General features: G+C 34.3%; 1 protein-coding gene across 9 annotated transcripts in view; it reads right to left on the bottom strand.

The window, feature by feature from the left end:
• Positions 1-24228, bottom strand: part of MYEF2 (myelin expression factor 2) — a 37162-nt gene extending 12934 nt beyond the window's left edge. Inside the window, exons 1-16 of one of the 9 annotated variants that reach the window (XM_032481246.1) lie at positions 23930-24224; positions 18665-18873; positions 17373-17425; positions 16130-16137; positions 15935-16028; positions 12206-12397; positions 11376-11529; positions 10764-10813; positions 10581-10644; positions 5822-5923; positions 4301-4351; positions 3933-4001; positions 3523-3621; positions 3148-3219; positions 1166-1374; positions 1035-1086 (exon numbers count right to left, since the gene is read on the bottom strand). In XM_032481246.1, coding sequence (XP_032337137.1) covers positions 1035-1086; positions 1166-1374; positions 3148-3219; positions 3523-3621; positions 3933-4001; positions 4301-4351; positions 5822-5923; positions 10581-10644; positions 10764-10813; positions 11376-11529; positions 12206-12397; positions 15935-16028; positions 16130-16137; positions 17373-17425; positions 18665-18873; positions 23930-24090 — 1639 coding nt within the window. In that variant the 5' untranslated portion in view covers positions 24091-24224. Of the gene's footprint in view, positions 1-1034; positions 1087-1165; positions 1375-3147; positions 3220-3522; positions 3622-3932; positions 4002-4300; positions 4352-5821; positions 5924-10580; positions 10645-10763; positions 10814-11375; positions 11530-12205; positions 12398-15934; positions 16029-16129; positions 16138-17372; positions 17426-18664; positions 18874-23929 lie in introns of all 9 variants that reach the window. The other 8 variants (XM_032481247.1, XM_032481251.1, XM_032481248.1 and 5 more) reach the window with 8 other exon arrangements.
• Positions 24229-24839: the final 611 nt, after the last annotated feature.

The following is a 24839-nucleotide window of genomic DNA, read 5'->3' as shown; positions in this document are numbered from 1 at the left end:
TCAAAAGCCTCTATCTGGGAGGCAACAAAATATGTGAACAGATTATTACAATAAAGAACATAGCTGATAATAGTATCCAGAGGAATCACTTTGGTCACAAGTGATCACTATCGTTTGTGATAGTGGCTACAAAGTCTTCTTTCGTGAGAGAAGAGTACAACCCCTTCATGATCTCTGAAAGTCAAAGATTAATTCCAAATACTCTTAACTTTCCATTAACTCTCAAGGGTTGAATGCACCACTTTTATTAGCCATTTTTTTAAAACAGTGTCTCACTTACATAGCTTACTATCATGATTAGTCTCTGGGTTACCATCCAATAGCAGAAAAAAACTAGCAGGAAATCTGTCACTTTGTTCCACTCACACTAATTCTCTCATCAAAACAAAAAAAAAGGCCCTCTTTCAAAAGTACTAAACCACCTCATCTACAGATCTAATGAATACATTAAGCTTGCATAGGTAGTACCCTTACAGTCAAGAACAGTTTATAAAAGAAACAGAAGGGCCACCAGAATGTACCTGTCCCAGGCATTCCAGGCAGTGGGTTCTATGCTATCAGCTAAGTTTCCTGTGTTGTGTAGGTAACAGAGTATGCAGAACAGGTCTCATCTATTAACTCCGTATCATTTGGATGTCAGCATTTCACTGGCTCATGCTGACAAGGCACTGCATACACTACAAAGAAACACATATACCACTCACTAATATTTCCCACAGAAAAAAACATCTTTGTAAATGTGAGCAATGATGATATATTAACCATTTAAGAATCAGGAATAAAATAAGCCCTTTTCTTTATCTACAGGAGACAATGACAGACTCAACTCTAAATCTTGTTATTTAATAGTAATTTGCACTGCTGTATATCCAAGGATAGCAAAATAATTCACTTATTTCAAGTAGAATTAGATCTGTCATACTTTCCAGGAATAAGCATCTGGACAGGTAAAGGTCTAAACACAGTGTTTAAAAGTTTAAAATCAATTCTTCCTCCATAATTAGTAACATATCTACAGTCATTGGCATACTTACCACACTGACTGAATTTTTCTTTTAGTTTCTGCCAAGTCAAGTCAAAAGGCAGCTAGAATGAAAAAAGGTATTAGTAACAGATATACAAGGAAAAAAATAATTTTAAGTATCCTTTACATTTAGTTGCTTACATTTCTGACAAATATCTGGTTGCCTTTGGAGCCTATTCTGTCTCTCATTCCGCTTCCCATTGGACCGGATAAAAATCCTCGATCCATATCGATGCTCCTTTCCAGTATAGCTCCTATTCCTGGTCCCATTCTATCAAAGCTGGAACTCATCCGATCCAGTCCCATCCCCATTCCTCCAGTCACACTGTTCATGCCACCCATTCCACCACCTGGATTTTCAAGAAGGGAAGGGAGGATTTGGGAGTTCGGTGTTTTTGTTTTAAAAACAGAGGGAAAAGGAGAAGGAAGAGGGAGAAAGAGAGAAAGAGGAAGGAGAGAATCATTTTTGAGAAAGAAAAGGAGAGAAAAATTAATTCATTTGTGTAATTAGATAATATATAAATATAAAATTATTTTCATACACACAATATAACAATCTTCCAAGAAACAGATTTTAATTTGGTATACATTCGGTTAGCTGAATGTTAATGGCTAACTGAATCTGTTAATTCTAGCCGCTACATAACAACATTATACATATATACTTCTATAAAATTATATTCTGATCATAAAACATATCATATAAGTTACATACATTTTCTACCAATTACTTTATCTATTAATGTTACAGTAGTTTTTATCCTCACTTTAAAAAAAAAAAATACCAAGCTTAGTAATTGTTAGAACAAAGATATATCGGATAAATTCAAATAATTACAACTCCAACATATCAATGTTGCTCTCATTATACTCTCCTACATAATATTCCTTTCCTAGCTTACCTTTCACCTCAGTATCTTCTGTTTCACATACAATTTCTCTTTTCATATCAATTCAATTTTCAATAACCATAGAAAAACCTAACTTTTACTCTCACATTATACAGAACTTGTGGAGACAACAACAAAAAATGGAATCGCACCCCTTTAGCCACAGCTGGAGACTCTAGCTTGTAGCTTATACCCATTTGGTTCCTACACATCAAGTCCCCGATAACTATTCCAATCCCACTCTTTCTCAAACGTATCCTTTTTTCTGGCACCTAATATCCCCATTCTAAAAATGAACATCACCCTCATATTGGTTTTCTGTGAATAGCAAATATAAAATTAGGGAAACAGAAGTATAAACACTGAGGTGAAAAAGGAAGGCAAGGAAGCTATGATTAACAGGAAAATGGCCAAGGCTGAAAATATAATGAAAAGAAGGGAAAAAATGAGAAGCAAGAGAAAATGGAAGTATCTTCAGCTGACAAAGATTTTTTAATTCACTCTTAGAACGGCTCAAGTAGATTGTGTCTCTTATTTGTGAGATTTCAATTAAAGGAAGTCAATAAAGCACAGAGAGCTCATAGAGACATGGTTCAGGAGAGCTCAGAAACATGGTTCAGTAAGCAATGGAGGTCAAAAACTAAGCCATGTGTTAAGGCTTAATACAAGGTCTAAAACGTGGTACTGGAAACAGATGGAAGAAAATTTGGCATTTCCCAGTGTTGCAACTACAGTATTTTTGATTCTATCACAGCAAAAGTTTAAGAGGAGATGAAATAAGCACCTCTTTCAATTTTGCCCTCAATCTCAGGAAGTCTCTAGAAGTGTTAGATCTGAGGCAATTTACCTGTGTCTACCAAAAGACACAAGATATTCACGATGGAATAAGCTAGTAACCGATAGCAGTTATAGAGAATAAGCCAAGGAAACAAAGTTGATGCTTAAGCTAAAGTTGTTCCTGACTGACATATGATCAAAGAAATCCCCAGATTCTTTAGTTGGCAAAAAGTTTCTTGAATTGGGTGACAGTTAACACATATTCTGGTGTTAGTTTAGAAATGTCAAACAGCAATAAAACAGAAAAGCTCAATAACTATCAAAGCTTCTCTAAATTATGACAAGACATAATAACATGTAAGAACAAAGTATTACTGTACTACAATAACTGCTCTTGCAAAGTTTTTTGCAAGCACTCAAAAATTACTGTAAAATTCTAGTAAAATTTAAACCTACTTATTCCAGATCCTACTGGACCCATGTTAGAAGCTCCTATTCTTCCTGCAAACCCTCCAATCATTGCACTGCCTAAACAAGGATGGAAAGATAATATACTAATTAATTTAAATAATCATACTTTAAAATTCCCAAGGTACTATGCTCTCAGAAGATGTACAACTAAAAAGTATAAATTCTTCTAGATTTAGGGTTCAAATATGGAAGATACTGAAAAAGAGCACCAGTACATTAAAATCCCTAAAGTATTTTTCTTTAAGTAATAAATTGCATGAAACATTATAAATTTCCAATTTTTTATACACAAAAAAGAGAATCAAGTTTTGAAAAATATAACCTGTAAAAAGAAAAGGAGAAGTAAACAGCCAACCCTACCAAGTCTACCAAAGGAATCTCCAAAGCCTCGATTTATTCCAATATCACCACGTCCAAAATCTCTTTCCATGCTACTAGTCATCGCACCTCGGTATAGTTCTGAAAAGATTATGCAACAAATTAACCCTTTTCCAAGTATTATTAATACACAAGTAATCCGTTTAGAAACTTACTGAAACTAAACTGTAAAGACAGCAAAATCACAAATACAAAAAGTCCACGATTTACCCAACTTACCTCACATGCCACATATATCCCAGTCCCATCATGCCTGTCCCCATCCCCAGTGCCCTTACGTTCTCTGTCTTCTGAAAACATTATGGTACCCATTTCTATGTGAAGGGGGAGAATTTTTAATAACAAGGAAAATGAAATGTAGCATACACATCCCACTACATACATTTACCTACCTCCCATTCGGCCAACTCCTCCAAATCCTCCCATGCTATTCATTGCTTCCAGACCACCAAACCCAATTCCTATGGAATAAAGATTAATTTTGAGATTTGACTGTCAGTTGTACAACTGAAATGTACACTGGGTAAATGTTAAGTCTCACCAGTAAGCTCTTCATCCACCCTACCTTGTGCAGCTGCTTCTTAACATATCACCTTCCATATCCCTTAAGTATGTACCAGGCTCAATTTCTGCTAGCAGTCTTTAGGACATGAGCCAACAATAAACCATGGCTTTTGTTTTCCTTGGAATTCTCAACATCATTTCTAATTTACTAAACATGGTGTTGGGTACATACAAAGAAACAAATGCTTATACATACCTCCTCCAATTCTATTCATTCCTCCAAAACCTGGACCATCCATTCCCATACCTCAAATAAAATACACAGTATGTGCTTTCAGTAAATCTTCTTTTAATGACTAAAGAATGACATAATGCAACACAGCAAAATAGATACCATTGGTTTAGTCACAACGGAATACTAGGGAAGCAGCAGGGCACAGGTGGGATGGTTTACAGCAATATGCCACAGTAGTTGTCTAACCATGAGTCTTCAAAAAGGCCTCTTTGAATATTCATTAGATAAGGAAATAAAAGTCACTGGTCACACATTCAGCTAGAGAATATCCAGGACTGGGTAATTGTTCATTTTCTTTTCAGCTCAAACACATAAATATGACTACAGCAGATTTAGAGATAAGATCAGAAAGCAAGGACTCCTTTAAATATGGCAGCTAAGGGAGCAGTAAAAAATTTAAAAATAAAAATAGTATGTGTTTAGGAGGGTAGAGCGCCTGAGAGTAAGGGACAAAGTTTCCATCTGTTTAGATCAGAATGATTACCATAACTACCCCTTACAATTTTAAGTGTAACTATAGCATCTCAACATTAATAGGAACCAGAAAGCATTTATTAGTCCCACAATTAAAACAGCAATTCTCAAAATATGGTCTGGGGAACTTTGCAGGTCAAAGCTACTTCATTATTCAAATAACACTATTATAACATTATCCAAAAGATGCTGACTGCTTTACTCTCATTTTCTTATAAATATAAGGTGGAATTTTTCAGAAACTACTTGATATATGATACTGTAACAAACTGAATGCAGAAGCAAATATAAGAGCTTGTATTAAACCAAACATTAAAGAAATGTACAAAAAGGTGAAACAATACCACTTTTCTCGCTAATTTTTTACATTGGAAAATACAATTTATTTTCTTAAAAATGATGTTTAGGTTAACACATAGGGCTTATTACTGTTATTTTATACAAATATGTAATTTTTAAAAATTTCTAAGTTTTAATTCCTAGGACAGTAAATACTGACAAATATAACCACATAAACAAACATTTTGGAGTCCTCAACAAATCTTAAAAGTATAAAAGGGTTCCGAAAACAAAAAGTTTAAAAATCAGTCTTCAAAGTAAACTATAGGTTAGGTGAAGAGCTAAACAGCTATCTGAAAGGCTACCTTCCCAACTAGATATTCAAATTTAAATTGCTTATGATATGGTAGCATTTTAGCCATTTCACAAATACTGTATATCCATAATACACAAGGCACAAACTATTTTGAATATTCTCCTTCAACCTTAAAGACATTTCAAAACCCACAGTGCTAAAAGGCTAGCTAGAACATGGCTGGCCTCAAAGAAATCCTCCTGACCTTTGCCAAACCTCTTTCATGTTTTCTGCTCTCAAGGTTTCATTCCTCTTTCAGACTAAAGTATCATCTTAAATACTCAACTTAAGAGTCTTTTAAACATTATTACAAACTAGTAAATATCTAGTCTAGCAAATGTATCATTTAAAAAGAAATAATAAAGAATACTCACCACTTGGACCTAAGTTTCCCATTACACCACCTATGTTCAACTGGCTGGCACTAATAGGCTGTCCACCTGGGCCAAGTCCCATTCCAATGCCTCCAAGACCACCTAAAACACAAATAAGAATATTATTACCAACTCATGTATGATCAACTAACTGGCACCAAAAATTTTTTAAAGCTATATGCCTACAGTAGTATTTCTAAAATTTTGCAAATTTATAAATAAGAGTATTGGAATGCAGCACACTGAAGCCTAACTATAATATCACTTATTAATGAAAAGTGTTTTATAAAGCAGGTCCATCTTATACCCTACATAAAGGCATACTGAAAAAGAGTAATGAAATACTAAGAGAATTTTGAATAATATTAAATCACCTTATAAACGGCATATATAGCTGAAAATAAGAATCTTTCGGGAATGTGTAGATCCTCTTAAAATCTAAGAATACTACTTTTAAGACAGTTCAAATCAAACTAAAAAGTCAAAAACCGTTAAACATAATACTGAATACAGCAAATGTTATATTACCTAGTTTTATCACTGACATATTTATTTATAATTATATGGTACCTTAAGTGTTTTCACATCTATTATCCACAGTTGAGGTCACTTTTGAGACCTTAAGTTACTTATACAATGCTATTCAGCTATGTAATTAAGCTAAGACTAGAATTTAAGTTTTTTGTCTCTAAATCCAGTATTCTTTTTACTTCCTCTCTTAAAATAAACTAATTAAGTTCACTGAAAATAAGATTATACGAAGATTATCTGATGAACTTAAAGACTGTGGGCACTGTTCTACTAAGCTTGAGCATAGTTTTATAAAGTTCTTGCTAGTCAATATAGAAATTATTAAGTTGTAGGGGCTGAGAAAAACATATAATATACATATTTTTTTAAAGATACATTGTGTTACACTGTAAATATAAATGTGACCTGAATAATTTTTTTTCAGCTCAGTCCCTAAAAAGGGTTCAACTGAAAGCAATAGCCTATCTGACTATCAATGCTCACATCTATACCGAACACTCATGTTTTCATCTCTAACATCATTCTTCACTAAAAGAAACCAGGACTTCTTGAAAGTAGGCCAATCTCATGACTTGGAACAAGAAAAATCTTCATGGATCTGGGAAATCTTGTTTTTACCAGAAAGTAAGAATATCAGAGGCATAGGAAATGCGGAGACTCCCACTGCTAAGTGATAATAATTTGAGCAAAGGAAGGGTGGTCGGAAGGAAAAAATGGGGAGTTTAATGATGATTAACTTAACTAAAACAACAAACTGATTCTATCAAAGTCTGTAAGTTCATATTACATCTCAATAGAGAAGAGTATATAGAATCATAAATCTCAAAAAGAACAGATATAAAAGAAATATGAATAAAGGATACCTTTTATCTAAATAAATTGAAGAGTACTAATAGTGGGAAAGTAAACTGGAAGCCCCTACTTTATAAAGCCAGGATCTTAAAAGATTACACTCGGACCTTAAAAGATGACATCCTGAGTGATAAGGTAAACTTGATTGAGGCAGAAAAGGACTGCCCTACAAAGGGAGAACAGGCAATATTCAAAGACACATAAGCTGAGAATTTTCCAGAATTTATTTAAAAAAACCCTGAATTCTCAGATAGTGAAAGCCCAATAAATAGTAATCTACACCCACATTGTAATAAAACTGCATGCCAAAGACAAAGATCTTAAAATCAGCTACATGAAGAGCACAGCTTATCTAAATTGATAGCTGACTTAATAGCAACAATAGAAGCCGGAAGACTGGAATACTTTCAAAGTGCCGAAAGAAAACAACTACCTTAAACTAGATAACTAGTGAAACTATCTCTGAATTTCAGACATATATAGACAAATGAAAATTGAGAGAATTTACTAACAACAGATCCTCACTGAAAGAGCTTTTAAAATACATGCTTCAGGGGAAAAAATTAGTGCCAGTCTATGAAAGCAGAGAAATGATGAGATAAGAAAATGGAAAGTAATAATAATGTTTAATCTGGGGATTGAAAAAAGCAATATAGAACTAAAAGAATGAGCAATAACAGTATATAGTTCAGTAGGAAAGTGATTAGGATTAGAGCATTCAAAGGTCACTCTGCTACTGAGTAAAAGAATAATTATATTAACTTCAGACTTTATAAAGACATTAAAATATCTGGGATATCACCACTAAAAAAGCAAGACAGGAGAAAAATAAATATTTGTAAAAAGTAGAAAAATAAAACACAAAATAAGAAAATGGGAATTAATCCAAATAAATTCATGAATGTGAATAAACAAAACAAAGCTGTTGTAGCTACATTACTATTAGACAAAAAAGACTTAAAGGTAGTTACTAAAGATGCAATCACCCTATAATGATAAAATCTTGATTCACTAGGAAAATATATCAGTTCTAAACTTGTATGCACATACTTAATTAGCTTCAAAATTGTTGAAGTAAAAACAAGAAAAAAATAGACAAATTCACCATTACAGCAGGGGATTTTACCATATACATCACTCAATAATTGGTAGCACAAGCAGGCAAAATTATTAGCAGAGATATAATATAAATGACTAACAAACTTGATTTAATAGACCTATATAGAACGGTGCATTCACTATGCACACCTGGAATACTCATTAAAATGTATAATACATGAGGCCACAATGCAAAATCCAAATTAATTCCAAAGACTCACAGTCATATAGACCCTTCTATGACCACACTGTTAAGTTAGAAATTAACAAGAAAAAAAAAAAACATACATTTGGAAATTCAAAAATACATGACTTAAGAAGAAATCATAATGGTAATTTAATAAAAATTAAATCACAATAAAAGTACTCCTTGGCAAAACTTGTATATAGTAGCCAAATTTATAGTCATAACTACTTGTATTAAAAAGGAGAGCCTGCAAATTAGTGAAGTACACACTAACTTAAGCAGTCAGGATAAAAATAAGAGTCTAAACCTAAAGAAACAGAGATAAGGAAATAATAAAACTAAGAGCAGAAATTAAGATACAAAAAATGAAATTGACTTCTTTGAAAGCACTAAAAAAATTTACAAATCCCTAAGCAAAACTGAAAAAAAAAAGGAGAAATTTAATCCTTTGGAATTTAAAAAAAGAACTACAGATGTGGCAGAAGTTTAAAGAGACTATGTTATGCCAATAAATCTGAAAATGAACAAAAGTGGTAAAATTCTCCAAAAATTAGAAATTACAACTGACTCAAGAAGCAACAGAAGTATGAACAGTAAGTAGTTAAAACTCTTCCCCCAAACAACACACCAAGGTCAGACAGCTTTACAAATAATTTCCAGCAAACATTAAGAGAACAGATTATTCTAACAGAAAAAGAACACTCCCCAACTTAGTATTGCTTCCAAAAAGAAAAAAATTCAAATAACCTAAAAACCAAAAATATACAAAATGTGGTATTATTAGTTAAGATGAAGGAGCTAGAGCTGTACCCATCAACATAAATGAATCTCAAAAACAATGTTAAACCAACAACAGCAAGCTGCAGAATAACATGTACGATATAATGTCACATTAAATTTTAAATCCAGCAAAACAATTTCATATAACGCTTATGGATGCATAAATGTGTAATCAAACTATTAAAAACTAGATGACAAACACTACTCATAAGCTGTTCCCTCTAGGTAAGGTATCTGGTGGGAGGTGGCAGGGGAGGAGAATCTCAACTTTATCTGTAGAATCTTAAAGAAAAGATTTTAAAGAAAAATCACCTAAAACAAATATGGTCCATGACAGCTACATGAGTGATTTTATATTTATCTATATATTTTAAATATTTTATAATAAAAAACTTTGATAATAGCGAAAGAAAATACAATAAAATAGTAACAACAAGAGCTAGTATTTACTGAGTACTTACATTATACCAGAACGTTCTAAGTGCTTTATGTGTATTATATATTAACTCATGTAATACTCATGACAACCCCATGAAGTATATACTATCAGCATCCTCATCTTGCAGATGGGGCACTGAGGCACAGATGTTAAGTATATTACACTGCTGTTTTATAATCCTTTGGGAAACAACTGGATAATAATGAACATACCCAAGAAGCTATAAATACTTCAGGATATCAAACTTAAGGAAAGAACCAACAACATATCAAAGATTTGTATACAAAAAGAAAGGAAAAGAAAAAGAAAAATAACTGTTGGTGATTAAAGGAAAAAAAAGTTAAAACACTTAAATATGCATAACAGTGAAATAGTTATGGAGCATCCATATGAGAAACTACTATATAGCCAATAAAAAATATTTGGAAAGAATTTTCAGCACTGAATAATGCTTATACTCTAATGTTAAACAAAAAAAACAAACAAAATTATTTATATGGTAGTTCTCAATTATGTAAAAAAAGCATATATGCAGAAGGAAAGACTGGAAGAAAATGCACAAAAGTGTTATAATGAAGGTCACTCATGTGTGGTAAAATTACAAGGACTTTCTTCCCTCCTCATGTATGAGCTTACCAAATTTTTTAGTATATATTGCTTTTATAATCAGGAAAAACTACAAGAAGAAAAAAAAGTGGCACGTATGTATGTTCTCCATCTTCTTACTCAATTTGCCAAACTATCTCCATAACTCCAAACACTAAACTATGGGCAGCTGGGCACATATGTATAAAAATAAAGAGTTCTGCTTAGTATGTAATAAAATTGAAAAAGAATAATATGTATTATTTCTTATAATAGCTTTTACTTACGTGGTAATTGTGGTGTTTTACTATCATGTGAACGGTAGTCTTCATGAGGGACAGACTTGTCATCCTAATTGCAAAAAAGTTTATTATATGGTTAATATATAACTAAAAAGATTTGTAATGTAGAGGAGAGCAGATAAAACATTTGAAGAAGTTAGAGAGCTAAAGTGATATACAGGAACTCACCATTTTCACATGCATAGGTCTATCAAACAAAAACTGCCCATTGAACATAGCTGTTGGTTCAGTCAAGGAAAGCCAGTTAAGATGACTACAAAATTATACTTAAACATAAACACATTTTTAACAATCTTATTTGGCATCAGATTATCTCTAATATTTTAATCAACATCTCTAAAATTTTACTTACTTGTATTAGTCTCTTCCATATATTCAAAGAAAAATCTTCAATTCTTTGCTTTGTAGTTTTATAATTTATAAATAAAATATAATCTTTTAATTCAACCATGAAAAAAGAAAATTAACAAGGCTTAATTTAAAGCAACTGTATTAATGTACAGTGGATTATGTAACTGTCAACAGCATGTACATATATATATAATCAGTTGTGGCAGGAAGAGAAAGTAGAAAAAAGTTCATACTAGGCCTGTACAATATGGCTAATTCAAGTTTTAAGAGTGACTTTAGTACTTGGACATAGTAAAGGTTTTATGTGCTGGAGACCAAATTCTAATACATATTTCTAAGCCAGGCAACCTTAAATTCCATGATCCCCCACAAAATGTTATTAAGCTTCTTTAACCTTATTAAGTAATACTAAAGTGTAAATCAGGATACAAATTGCTTGAACTGCTTCAATTGCTTGTTCAAAAGTGACTGTGCCCATTCCTCTGCTCTTGCCATCTTTGTCTTCTTTAATATCTGCCCGCTTTACAGTTCCAGCTATGCTGAACACTTCCTTTAGCTTCTTCCAACCAACTTTGAAGTCAAGCTTAATATAAAATTATATAAAGTTACATAACTAATAAACCCCTCTCCCCATAAATAACACAAACAAATCTTTTCTAAACTCTCAAAAATATGAAGAACCATAATTCTTATTAAATAGTATATCAACAGTATTCAAATAAAAACATCTTAAGTTGTTAAAGATCAGTTAAGCCACATCTGTGTTGTTCCTCACCCTTAATTTTTTTTAATTCCCAAAACAGCCTGCTCAATCCTGTTTTGAAACTTTCATATCTACTTTTACTGAGAGAAATTCAGATTTTTGAAAGTATTGTTGATATCACTGACGTTCAAAAGCTTAGCACAAACAACAAACCAGCTACAATGTGCACATTCACAAAGCTAAAGAAAGAAATCCATTTACCAATATGAACAAAACCACATATAATAAACATAAATAATTTCAAGAACTGCTTAAGTGTTTATAAATTCCACAGTTCTCTTTTAAAAAATCCTAAATACTTGTATTTACAATCTCACCTTATATGTATAGACTTAAATTGGGTTTTTGAGTTTACAAAAATTACTGTTTCATTTACTTCAGTTAAAAGTAGACAAAACGCTCCATAAACCTATGGTCCATTCATCTAACTAAATGATCTCATGATTAGAACTAAATTATCTGAACAGCAAAATTTTAGAATAAAGCTTAAACTTACATTAGCAACAAAAATTGTGGAACCAAGTCTACCAGCCTGCAAATTACTGATAACCTCAGGAGGAATGTTTGGATTATTGAGAATGGAAGGTGGTAAATTCATCAATCCCGATCCCATATCGGGTACATGTCCTCCTGGAAATGATCCTCCTGTTCGTTGCAATGCCCTACGAGCATTTTCTCCATCAGGATCCTATAACACACATTGAATGTTAAATGCCACTAGATACGTAAGTAAGTCTGTATCTCTAAAATAACAACTTCAAATTCTATAGCAGCTATCCCAACTGGCTCAAATTACGGGCCCTCTTGAAGAGTGAGCTTTTTTCTCATCCAGAGAATTCAGTCCCATAAAAACCTGTGGACAGACAAAAGATTTCAGTCTCCAGGGATATCAATTAAATACCTCTTTCCAATCACTAAAGTCACTTAAGAACTTGAAATTAGTTTAATTTTGCCCTCATACAAGTATACACGTATATAACACATATGCATAAATCCAAACTCAAAGAGGAACGAAATACTTACTGTGACTCTTTTCTTTTCAAAATGCAGTAGTGGTGAATTCTTACCACTAGATGCCCAATGCAATGCCAAATTCACACTACTTCAAAGTTTTCAACAGCAGAACAGACTGTTAGAAAACTCAGGAATACTGGGGTAAAGGGGAACTGTTACAATGTATAAATTTCATTCCTGAACAAAATGCATTATCCACCTTCCAACCTCTCTCCAACCTCAACAGTGATTATGATCTGAGATGGAGGAAGAAGGGAGATAAAGAAAGGCTAAGTGTCCAAGGAAAGAATGGTACTAAATATTGTTTGGTGTTTTTTTCAGTACATTAACTTTATAAGAAATATTCTACCTTTAAACAAAACATAAAAAGCAAGTTTAAACATACTTCTCACTCATCTCACTAGGCAGAGTGCAAAAAACAAACAAAAACCACACAAACACACAGACAGCCTATCATCTGCAATACCAGATGAGTATGATATATGAAACCATCAACCCTACTCTGCTGGCCTCAGTCTAGGAATATTGATAAAAAAAAGAAGGTTGAATGACTTTAATAAATTTTCTAGGAAGGCTGGGAGACTAGACGGTGAAGTGAATGTAAGAATAAAGGTATTCTGGCTTCCAATGTATTTCTTCACCATGAAGAAATAAAAAGAAATACAAAAGCAAAGAAATAAATGCTTTAAAGAATGCCATAAAACTTTTTAAGTTAATAAATAATAAATGCTTCAGGTCTAAGGTTTCAAAAATTTACACAAATACAAAACTTAGAATAATGGATACCTATGGGGGAAGCAGTAGGATATAGCATGGAAGAGGCTTTATGAACCACTAAGATAGACTGTCCTTAACATCTTAATATTACTAAAGCATATTGCTATATTTTTGTTTTTATATGTGACACATATAAATACATGTACACACAAAAATATAAACACATATCATGTAGAATATACAAAATATAATTTATATAAAACTACCTACTACATGGCATGGCTTTTATTTCTCTTTTCCCTTAGATGTCAGCCTGCCAGTCATTGCCTGCTATTGCTATGAGAGGGCCTATAATAAGTTTACAACAGCTATTAACCCTCATTTAATTAAATTAAAAATGCAAGTCTAATATCTGTTAATGAACTTTGGAAATACACTTTTTCCTAGACTCAAACTACTATTTCTCAACACTGACACTAGCCACCATGTGTAAATCAGAAAGGGAACTTTAGAGATAGATATTAATCCAAAAAAGTTAACTGAATAAAGAACACCTCATCATTTAGCTAGGCTAAACGCAATCATTTCTCTCATTAAGAAGTTGAAAATGGAAGTATCCTACATCAAACTGTTCACAGAATTCTATTACAGGGTCTCTGAAATATTACTGAGGATCCACAATGTGCTAAAACTTAAAAGAACATCAACAACATGGGCTTGGTGTTAGCATCCAATAAACTTTTTTTCCAGTTAAAAAGAAAGACACAGAATCTATAACACTTATCTTTTGAAGAGGAATAGGAAATACCATAAAAATGCAAGTCATAATCATAAAAATAATAATTTCCAAAATGGTGGCTCTTCTACAAATGTCACTCTTGTGGGAAATTATTAGGGTATCAACACATTTCTGCAATATTAGTCCTGGCTTATGCACAAAAATTACCTAATCAATGCCTGGCACAGACTACAACAGTCTAAACTCTCTCTACCAATTCTCTATTTCCTGGTTAAAATATTAAAAAAAAAAAAAAAAAAAAAGAATAAACTCCCAGGCTCAAGTAGAATTAGTGAACTTCAGAAGCTGACTCCAAAAAATGAATATGGGAGACTTGTATGTGGGATACTTGTATTTGTCAGCAGCACGGTCTTTAAGCTATTATCGCTATCCAGGAACAAGAGACCAAGGACCAGTAACATTCCCACCTTGGACAGGAATAACAACAAAATTATTGTTACTGCTAACATTTATTACGTAGTTACAGTATTTTCAGCACTATGCTCAGTGCTTTATATAGTATCACAATTGTAACAAATAGTTAACATTTATTAAGTGTTTTACATATATTAACTCTGAGTCCTCTGACACTATCATATAGATTCTAATATTATTCCCATTTTAGTGATAAGGAAACAAAGAAGTAGAGCGGTCAAGTAATTTATCCTGGGTCACACAGATTCTCTAATGCCAGAGCCTGAGTTCTTTTAATCCTCATAAATGTATTTCATTAATCCTCATAAAAACCCTCCAAGGTAAGTATTATCAGCAGTATTATTACAATTACTAAGGTTTAGAGAATAAGTAACACCGCTAGTCACACAGCTAGAAAGTGATGGAGCTGAGACTCAAACTAATACTATACTATACTAAACTGTGACTGACAGTACTGTTCTACTACCAATGATTTGCATCCACGTTGGCAGACTCTTCGAGGTCCCAAAATTATATCCTCTATCCTTTTTTAATACAGACTTTAGCAAGGATATATACATAACAGGTCTGTGATCAAACTATTCAGTTAAGAGTAACAATATAAACTAAAGAAACACATGAAAATGACTGCTATTCAAGCTAATGACTTCCAAGGTCAATTATACCTAATTGTAAACAGTTTTTTATGTATCCTCTGATCATTCTTTTGTCAACATAGTTATACTGCTGTAATTCCATACAAAAAGGAACATTTCCATTTTAGGGGTTTCCAAGTTCCAGATATAAATGAAGCTAAAAGATTTATATCTTCTCTTAAATTTTAATCTGGCATAATTTCAGGTCAATTTTATTAAAGTGTATATCAATTTTATTCAAATCCATAAGGTGTTTGCATTATAAAGCAACATTTAATTATCAACTACAAAAATATCTACAATATTTCTCAAATCAAACTACATAATCTAAAAACTGAAAATGTCTATACCAAATAAAGTCAGAACCTGAAGTCTGTCATCTTTAAATTTCTGTGTCGTATTAACTTTTTAAAATCATGCACTTCTGTTTATAATCACTTGGAACAAATCAAATATATAGGATAATGGCCTAAGGGCAAATAGGAAATCATGTACAAGCAAAATTATCACCAATTAAATAATGCTTATTAAGCATCTATGCTTTAAAGAATATTGTAATCAGATATCATTTCCAGATGAAAATCCAAAGAAAACATGTCCTTATATTCAAATGTTTAAGTTACTCCGAATATAAGAAATTTCTTACCTCTTTAATATTCAAGGGTCTTCCACTAAGATCATATTTGTTCATAGTTTCTAGTGCTTTCTTTACAAATTCTTCATCTTTGAATTCAACCACACTTAATAGGGAAAAAAATTTATACGAAATGTTTATATACTATGATTTTTTTTCCAATCAGAAGTTTAAATTTGACTTAAGATACTTAAAAAAAATTCTTACCCACAACCCTATATCCAGGTAGATTTGTCAATACATGCAAAAGAAAAAAAGTTTTGGATCAGTAGATGAAGTTAATGGTAGATTCTAACATTTAAATCATTAAAAGCAAGCAATAATACAATTATTTTTTGTCTTTTAAACCTCCAGAACATAACAGGCAAGTGATCACAAATTTTCTGTAAATTTTTAGATCTATCCATTTAAGATTGTAGAATCTAGCATTTAACAAACTTGGAGCACATTTTTACTTTTAGCTGACTCTTCTTTAAAACCAAAGTAATGTCATCACATAAATTCAATCAAAAGTAATTCAAGGAAATAATTGAAGGCTCTCATATACCTATCCTTACATTATTACAAATATTTTCAAAAGATATACAGTGCACAAGCAGTTTTTAATGTAAAATTTTCAATTTTATTAAAGTTAAAATAAGAAACATTAATTTTTAACAAAGTTCTCTATTCAAGAAAACTGGCTGCATACAAATTAATAGCATCCAGCTGTAACTATGTAAAAAAAATCTATGCCAAAGAAAAAAATAAGTAGAATTGTTTAAAAATAATTTCTTGTCATTATTACTGCTCAAAGTGCTATCTGAATGTGATAACAAAGTTTTTATTTCTCAAGCACCCAACTGGTTTTTACTAGTATAATTAAACATTATCAAAAAGCTTCCCATTGTATTTCTTCATTACACTGCTTTCTTGTTGCTAAAAATAAAAAGTCTACTATCAACCAATTCCTTCTATGTCAATTTAATCATCAGTGTTATTCATACCAATTGGTCAGAGCACTGCCTCTTATGTAGTCCTGTAGGCTACCAAATTAAGCTCTTCAGTGTAAGTTTCAAACATATATTCTGAGTTAACACCTATAAGCTATAGGCCTTTCATAGAACTCTTGGGAAATATTATCAATTCAGTGACTTTTAAAATATCCTAGAAGACATCAAAACACAACAAAAAAAAATCCTGTATTAAAATCTTTTGGCTAAGAAGAAGCATTACCTTAAAGCATTAGAAAAATGAATGCCCTTTATGAGCATTTACAAAAACCATCCTTTCAAGGCAGCTGATTTGGTTTGTATAAGTGTCAGACTTGCTAGTATAAAGCCTCAAATCTTGCATAATAAAGTAAAACAAAATGAAACTTAAGTTTCCAAAAACTGGTACAAGTATTTACAAAAAGTAAACCGCTGAGGAACTTTTAAACCTCAAGCAGATTATTGCCCATAGCACTTACCCTTGATTTTCCTTCCGCATCCTTAAAGAGCTCCACGTATGTAACCTCACCAACTACATAAGACATACAAAAGGAAGATACCAAGAAACAATACATTTAAACACCAGTATCTTGCTTTACTGCACACCTGTGCACAACTCTACAGAAAAGCACCTATTATTCACCAACAATCAAAACCAGACCAACATACCCTCCTTCAATGGCTATATAAATTTAACTAATTTTCAGAAATGTACATCATCCACATTCTCTAAAAAAGCTAACAACAATATTAACCTAATTCATGCTACAGATCATATTTTGGCCAGCATGATATAGTTGGTGAACAAATGCACATATACATACAAATAGTCCCTTAGCCTATCATATTAAAAACATCAACATTAGCACTTTTCAAGTAACTTTGGTCGCCTACACACAACAGCTGTTTTAAGGTGACTTTCTACCTGAATGTCTTCAATCATGTTTGCCGTCTGTAAACTAAGTTTACAAGTCATGCTTCACAGCAAGCCACACACTTTCTAAATAAAGTCAATGAATAAAACCAATCAAATAGTTGTCACCTTACAACAGATACACCAATGCAAATTTTTAAAAATTTATTAGAAGAGATCAGCCTCAAAACCAAGTACATAGTTTGCAGGACTGTTGAAACTCAATTTTTCAAGAGATAACAAAACTCACTTTTACAAGATCAAGTATTAAAATTATTTTTCCCCAAAATCAACCATGTATATAAAATGAAGGTTTTCAGATTATTCTGAAAACAAAACTGCAACAGCAGTAACGCAATTTTAGTATAGAACTGCAGAGACAGCATCATGGCATTCATGACAATGCAAACAAAATGAATTCCACAGCCAGATTCCAGACTCCACCAAGAAAATAACAAAACAGCTTTTGGGAAAAAAATGATCAGACCTTATTATTCATACATTAACAAGCTAAAATGTATTGCTTACCTAATGCAATAGTCCTTTAAAAATCTATAAAAACTTCAACTAGACAAAGCAATCACATTAACAAAATTCTTGGTGGCATGCATATACTGGGCTCACTACTACCCCACTAAAATGGCAAAAAAAAAAAAAAAAAACCTTCATTTATCCAGACTACCTTATAATGAAATTGTGTCAAGTGAAAGAAGAGGAAAAGTTTAATTTATATGTCAAGAAGTAAACAAAAATCAATTTTTTGAGTCTGTGTGGCTAAGAGGAATAAAAAAAAGTTTGCTTAGGTCCCTCCCGGTTCTATATGAAGATTATCCAATAATGGGTTTATCAAAAAGTTACCTTTTTCTCTCATTAGATCTTTAATGGCTTGCCATTTCATGTCATACGGGATGTTGCTAATAAAAACTCTGTTACGATTTGGACCCTTCTTTTCTCCAGTGCCTGAATTCTTATCTTTTGAATAAGGATGAAATCTATTGGCCTTCTTATTTCCTGTAGATTTTTCTTTTAATTCAGATTTCTCTTCTTTGATTGATTCATCATTCTCCCTGTGAATCAAAACCAAACCGAAACAACAAAAAGAAAACCTCAGTGGTGCTTGCAATAATGGAAGTCTACATTAAATAAATATTTCATATTTATCACTTCATCTCACAAAATTCTCCCCTAAATTCGACCTCAGCAAAGCAGCTGGGGAGTCAGCCTACTGGCTTTGAAATTACCTAATGCCTTTTCAAAGCAAGGATTTGGGCATATTACCAAACTTCTCATTTAACAATCCTCCTTTTTTCCGTATTAAATAGCTGCAGCATCCAAACACTCACTCAGTTTTTCTTATCATACTACTTAATAAATGTTACTAGAACCTAACAAGAGGGAAAAATGGATGATTTTATTCCTAGAGTATATTAAAACTGCCACCTTTAATGGAGAATTAACTTTCTGGGCCTTATTCAGAACTCAGAATTTACAAAATGATGCCCTGAAAAAGCTCATCTCTTAAGGGTTAATGGTTTCCTTTCGAACTTTTCTTCTCCATTGCTTAAAACATAATTAAAGCACAGTTATATCTATCTCTATCTCTATTTCTATCTCTATATCTATCTAACTCTCATAAAACTCCTAATTTTTGTTTATTGCCAATTTTGATCAACATAGAAAATTGGTAAGGTATCCTACTATTTTCATGCTGAGTATTTTCTGTGTTTTAACCTATAAACTAGGATAGGGTACTTCATAGAATCATGCCATTTTCATTAGTCGTATTACCTATAATGATGGGATAGGATGGAGGAAGGAAGCAGTACTTAAATGCAACATGAACCAGAATTTTATAAATCTACTTTTTAATGAGGCCCTAACTGAAAAAAGAGAATACTTAATTTGTAAGATCGTAATCACATTACAACTGCATGATACTTATCCACCAAGCATCTGTAACATGTAAGTATACACTTACCGTAAATCCTAAAGATAAAAATCTCGACATACATTTTTAAAATGCAATTTATTTTTCAAAAGTGATCTTTTCTTTACAGAAGTTAACAATTTCTTTTAAGTCACTAATTACTCTAGTGAATTTTAAAGTATTTAACTAAAACTTTGATTTTAAAGCAATTTTTCACAAACATATACTAAGAAAAATCTCTGGGAATGCTGTCCAGGAATCTAAATCTTTTAAAGCTTCCTGGATTATTCTGACAACCAACCAGGCTTCATAATCCAGGCTCTATATTATCTTCCAAGCCAAGAGGCTGTGGGAATCTACACACTGTAGTGCTCCACACACATCTCTTACTATAGTCACTCATTCCACATTATATTGAACTTTTCAGACATTACTGTTCTGAGCAGTTAACAACACAGCCATAAATATAGTATGTAAAACTGTATGAAAACAAAAACTATATGCATTGGTATCATCAGCAGCATCTATTATGGTAGCAAGTGCTTGATGAACATTAATTTTTGACTTAATAAATAATAGTCAACTAAGAACCCATACTCATCTGAGCACAGATGATGCCAGAAAAACACTAAAATCAAGGAAGACACATTAGGGCCAAACATGATTTGCCATCTTTTCAGACCTTGACAGGGACACCTTCACTATCAAATATCTTCCCTCATCAGAAATGGCACACCTGGAAGTGGTCTTCTCAACTGTCTGACTCTAGCAAGTACCTACCTGTCTGAACAGAGTGGTACTCCTGTGAATGACAGCAAGCAGCCAAAAGGCACAGAGGCCTTGTCTCTGGTTCTGGGTACAGTAGATACAAGAACAAAGCCTTGTTTTTTATTCCTTAAAGAACCTATTTACACAGTAGGCTGAATTCAATGAATATTTTAAAAATAACTCTTTGTTCAGGTGACTAGATATCTACGTAGTCTGTATCAAAATACTCCTTCCCCTGCCTATCTTCTTCCTGGATGAAACCAATTGTGAATACTGCACAAAGTTCTGAAGTACTTGCTATGTCCCTTTATTCTTACGTGGATATTGTTAAGCTTACAACAATCTGACAATTCCATTAAATAGCTGTAATGTTATATAGGATACGCTCGTTAAAGTATTTACTCAAAGGATGACAAGAGGGAGAGATTTCTTCAAGTTTTCCCCAATTAGTGGCATCTTTAACGATACTGCTAATTTACAATGTATAAATTAAGATTATCTAAATAAGGTGGATCAGTTTAGTTGCTAGAGGTATAGTCTGATTATTAAGAAACTAAGCTATAATTACTCAATTTCTGAGCTCATTTTCTATGTCATAAATACACTGTGGGAAAGACAGTAAAGACACACGTGAAAATTCTTGGGGAAATGACGCTACATAATATCAAAATATTGGCACTATACCCAGAATTCCACATGATCATTCCCAAACTATTCATCTAGTAATTTCCAAACTATACATTTTGATGTACTTGAAATAAAGACTGTGATGATTCTAAGACACAAAAACATTATACACTCTTAAGACTGATTTGTATCTACCCAAATTAACATCATTTTCTGAAAAATATCAACATCAAATGAGGACATATAGTTTTAATGAGATATTAAAAGCATAATGCTACAGTATGAGATCCAAAATTAAGCCTAATTCCATTCTTTACTCCTAATATGATAAAAAAAAGTACTCTATTTCAAACTCTATACTTTGCACCAATGCTTAATAGTTTACACAAGCACTGTTATACAAGCACCGTTGTACAAGTATCATAATGTAACTCTCAAGTGCCAAATGTTCTAAGGTGTTACTTTGTCACACATGGAAAATGAAGAGTTATAATACGGCTATTTTCCCTCCCATTCACGTAAGGGCTAGTATACTATTCTGGCATAAAGACAAAGACTAGACCTAGGGAAACATCTTTTAATTTCTTGTCAAAAGATGTGAACATGCCAAATAAATCCTCTGTGTATGAGTTTCGTGATCATAAAAGTTCACTTCTGCATTTCTTAAAGGTTTACTGGGCTTTTTAAAGTAATAGGGCTTGGGGATACAAAAATGAATAAGACACAGGTGTCTCTATCCTCAATTACTATGGATTAACCTCAGTAAAAATCATTTGTCTTGATGACAAGCAGCACTTTGTTTACTTCTAAGCAATATAGATTTTAAGGCAATATTTGGTGATTTTTTTTATCACCTCTATGAATTCTTATCATTAAAAATATACAGTAAATCACCTCAAGGTTTATGTGTTGGGTTGTTAACTACTCCAGCTGGTGCACAGGGTCAAAAAAGGTTGTTAGATTGATGCAGGTAAATGTTCTCAGGTATTAGTGGCCCAAGCTGGACCATTATATGCTCTTAAGGAATAGACAGCACAAGAAACTCCTCTGACAGTAAATTAGCCTCTTTATTCAACTTCTGGGAAAAGAGGAAGGGAGAGAGATGAATTATAAGCAATATGAAAAGAATCTATGTTTATATTTACTGGTAACATTTCTTAATGTCTTCACCTTACATTTTCCTCTTCCTTAATCAGAAGTGAAGGGGATTCTTTTCCCACTTGTGTCCTCTCCAGTCTACCTAAACCTCAATGAGACATTAAAAGGGATTACAGCCTTTTAGATCTGATGGAGATTTAGATACTAGCTTTATCTGTACCAACCCTATTACACTAATCATACTCAAGTATAGTAGGGTTTCAAGACTGGACTTCTTATTCCAGAGGAAAGAGTGGTAGGCCCATATTTAGATATAAACAAAAAGCCCTTATTGTCAATTTACCATTCCACTGGTTTTCATCTGCTCATGATACCAAATCTCTGAAAGCCCACATTCTGGCAAGCGGGGTAGAAGGTGCTTCACTCACTTTCTGGTTCTTCAGTTACTAAGGTGCACCGCATTCCACCTGGGAACAAACTCCACTGCGGCCAAATCTTGTATACCTGTACCTCTATTTTGCCTAGAAGATGCTGCCTGTCCTATTCAAACCCATCTGACAGCAAGAGTCTCACAATGGAGCTGGGAGACCTACCTTATCTTATCTGCAATAAACCCTTAAACAGACTGGTCCAGGTCTTACCATACTGTTCCAAACATTCTTGTACGAAAGAGAAGCAAGAACTTCTACATTTCCTATTGTAAAGTGAACATACGCTCACTACTTTCTACTCTGAGGCATAACTGAGGGAAGGAAAAGTATGTTTTCACTAAATTATTAATGTACTTTCTTCAAGTTTAAAGAGCTGGGCATATGCAAATAAATGCCATACTTCATATCCCCCTATATAACAAGAACAAAGGAGAGCACAGCATTTCCTTATAACTAGAAATGATTATGGATTGGAGTTGACTACATTCTTTATTGGCACTGATGGCAGCTGCAATCTTAAAAGCAGTGGGGTTTTCCTCAATTAAAAAAAAAATCTTACTTTACCATTTTACCAAAATTAAGAGCCTACTACCACACTGAGCTTTTTTAAAATAGCCTGCATGGCTGACAAACATGGTGGGGGGTGGCGGGGGCGGAGCAAGGCAACACGCACAGTTCCCTTTTTAAAGTACCTCTCATCGATTCAAGGGAAACACAATGGATTCAGTCTCACAGCCTGTTACTAAACTTCCTCTTGGTATCTAGCAGTTAAGAAATGAACGCACACTTTAGAAAACAACAGAACAGTAAACTTATAAAGCTCAGAAGGAGGCCGGTGAGATGGGGGGCTATCCCTTTCACACGTTCTCGGTGGTTAGGAGGAAATGTCCGATGATGTCATCCCTAGTTACTCCCTAGTGATGAACACTAACTACTGGCCTTTAAAAGGGGGACCATTTTCCTGCATACCGTGGCGGCGCTGAGCTCCGCTCAAAGGTTCTCCAGCCGAAGTCAGGGAAGAGAGGGTGACTCGCGGTCTTGGGCCGAAGCAAGGGAGGAGCGCCGGCCCCCCTGGCCCGCACCCAGGCTCCCCCGGTTCGGGGCGGGCGGGCCGGCAGGGCCTGGGAGCGGGCCGGCTGCACCTGCACCTCCCGCCGCCCACGGCCCGGGGACCGCGACCCCCCACCAAGGCTCAGCCCGGCTTCAGGCCCCCGCCCCCGGCCCACTTCCCGCCCCCCAGCTAGTCTCGGTCCCCAGAGGAAAAGACAATACATTTTAACGCCATTGGAGCTGCTGCTGTGCTGCGGCGGCTGCTTCTCCTGCTCCGGGGGGTGAGGTTCTCGCCGGGGCTCGCCCGGCGGCTCCGCGGGCTGCTGATGCGGGCTGTCGTTGCCAGCGGCCCTCAGCACCTCGGGCTTGTCGGGGTCCGCCATCCCGCCGCTACGGCCTCCGCCTCGGCCGCCTGCGCTGAGGGGCTCCGACCGCGACAATGGCGGCGGCCGGGGAAGCGGTAACGGATCCCGATTTGAAAAGGCCCCGAGCGCTCAGTTGCTCGGATCTCGCGAGAACCGGTCGGGGCTAGGAGACTGGGAGATGGTGTGAGCTGGATGTGGCAGGGGCGGGGGTGGGGGGCGGCACTGCGAGGGGAAGGGAGGGATGGGGTGGCGAGTCAGGGCCGCTATTGCCGCAGTCGGCCCTGCTCCAGGCTGGGGAGGGCCTGGCTTGCCCAGAAGCCGCTGGTGGGGCCGTGTTCTGACCACCAGCCCCCTTGTCGCCTAGCACCCAATGGGGTCTTCGCTTACAAAAAAGTCGTCTCTGGGTGTTAGAAATCCCTAGGGCTCAGAAACCCAGATTATTCTGATCATTCTATATAGGGGCAGTTTAAATTAGAGAAGTACACACTGCTCTGCATCTTTAAAAAACGACTGCAAATCTTCAGATTCCCCTTAGAAATCCTCTGAATAATGCAAATAAATCACTTGCCACTTCAATGTCTAGGCACCTTGTAGACATTCAATAAATTGTTATTGATGACTGGTTGCAATTCACCAAAATGAATGGCTTTGGATTTCTTTTGAGTTCTGGTTGTTCTTGAGAATAAGGCTTTCCTTTTGAACTCAGCTATGAGCTTACAAAAAGAAGACTGAAGTTTTTAATTCTCCAGGCAGCAATCAATGAGGAG

This window comes from Camelus ferus, chromosome 6, assembly GCF_009834535.1.
Source record: "Camelus ferus isolate YT-003-E chromosome 6, BCGSAC_Cfer_1.0, whole genome shotgun sequence".
Classification (NCBI taxonomy): domain Eukaryota; kingdom Metazoa; phylum Chordata; class Mammalia; order Artiodactyla; family Camelidae; genus Camelus; species Camelus ferus.
The sequence above is the reverse complement of the archived record's forward strand: the minus strand, read 5'-3'. Positions and strand labels throughout refer to the sequence as shown.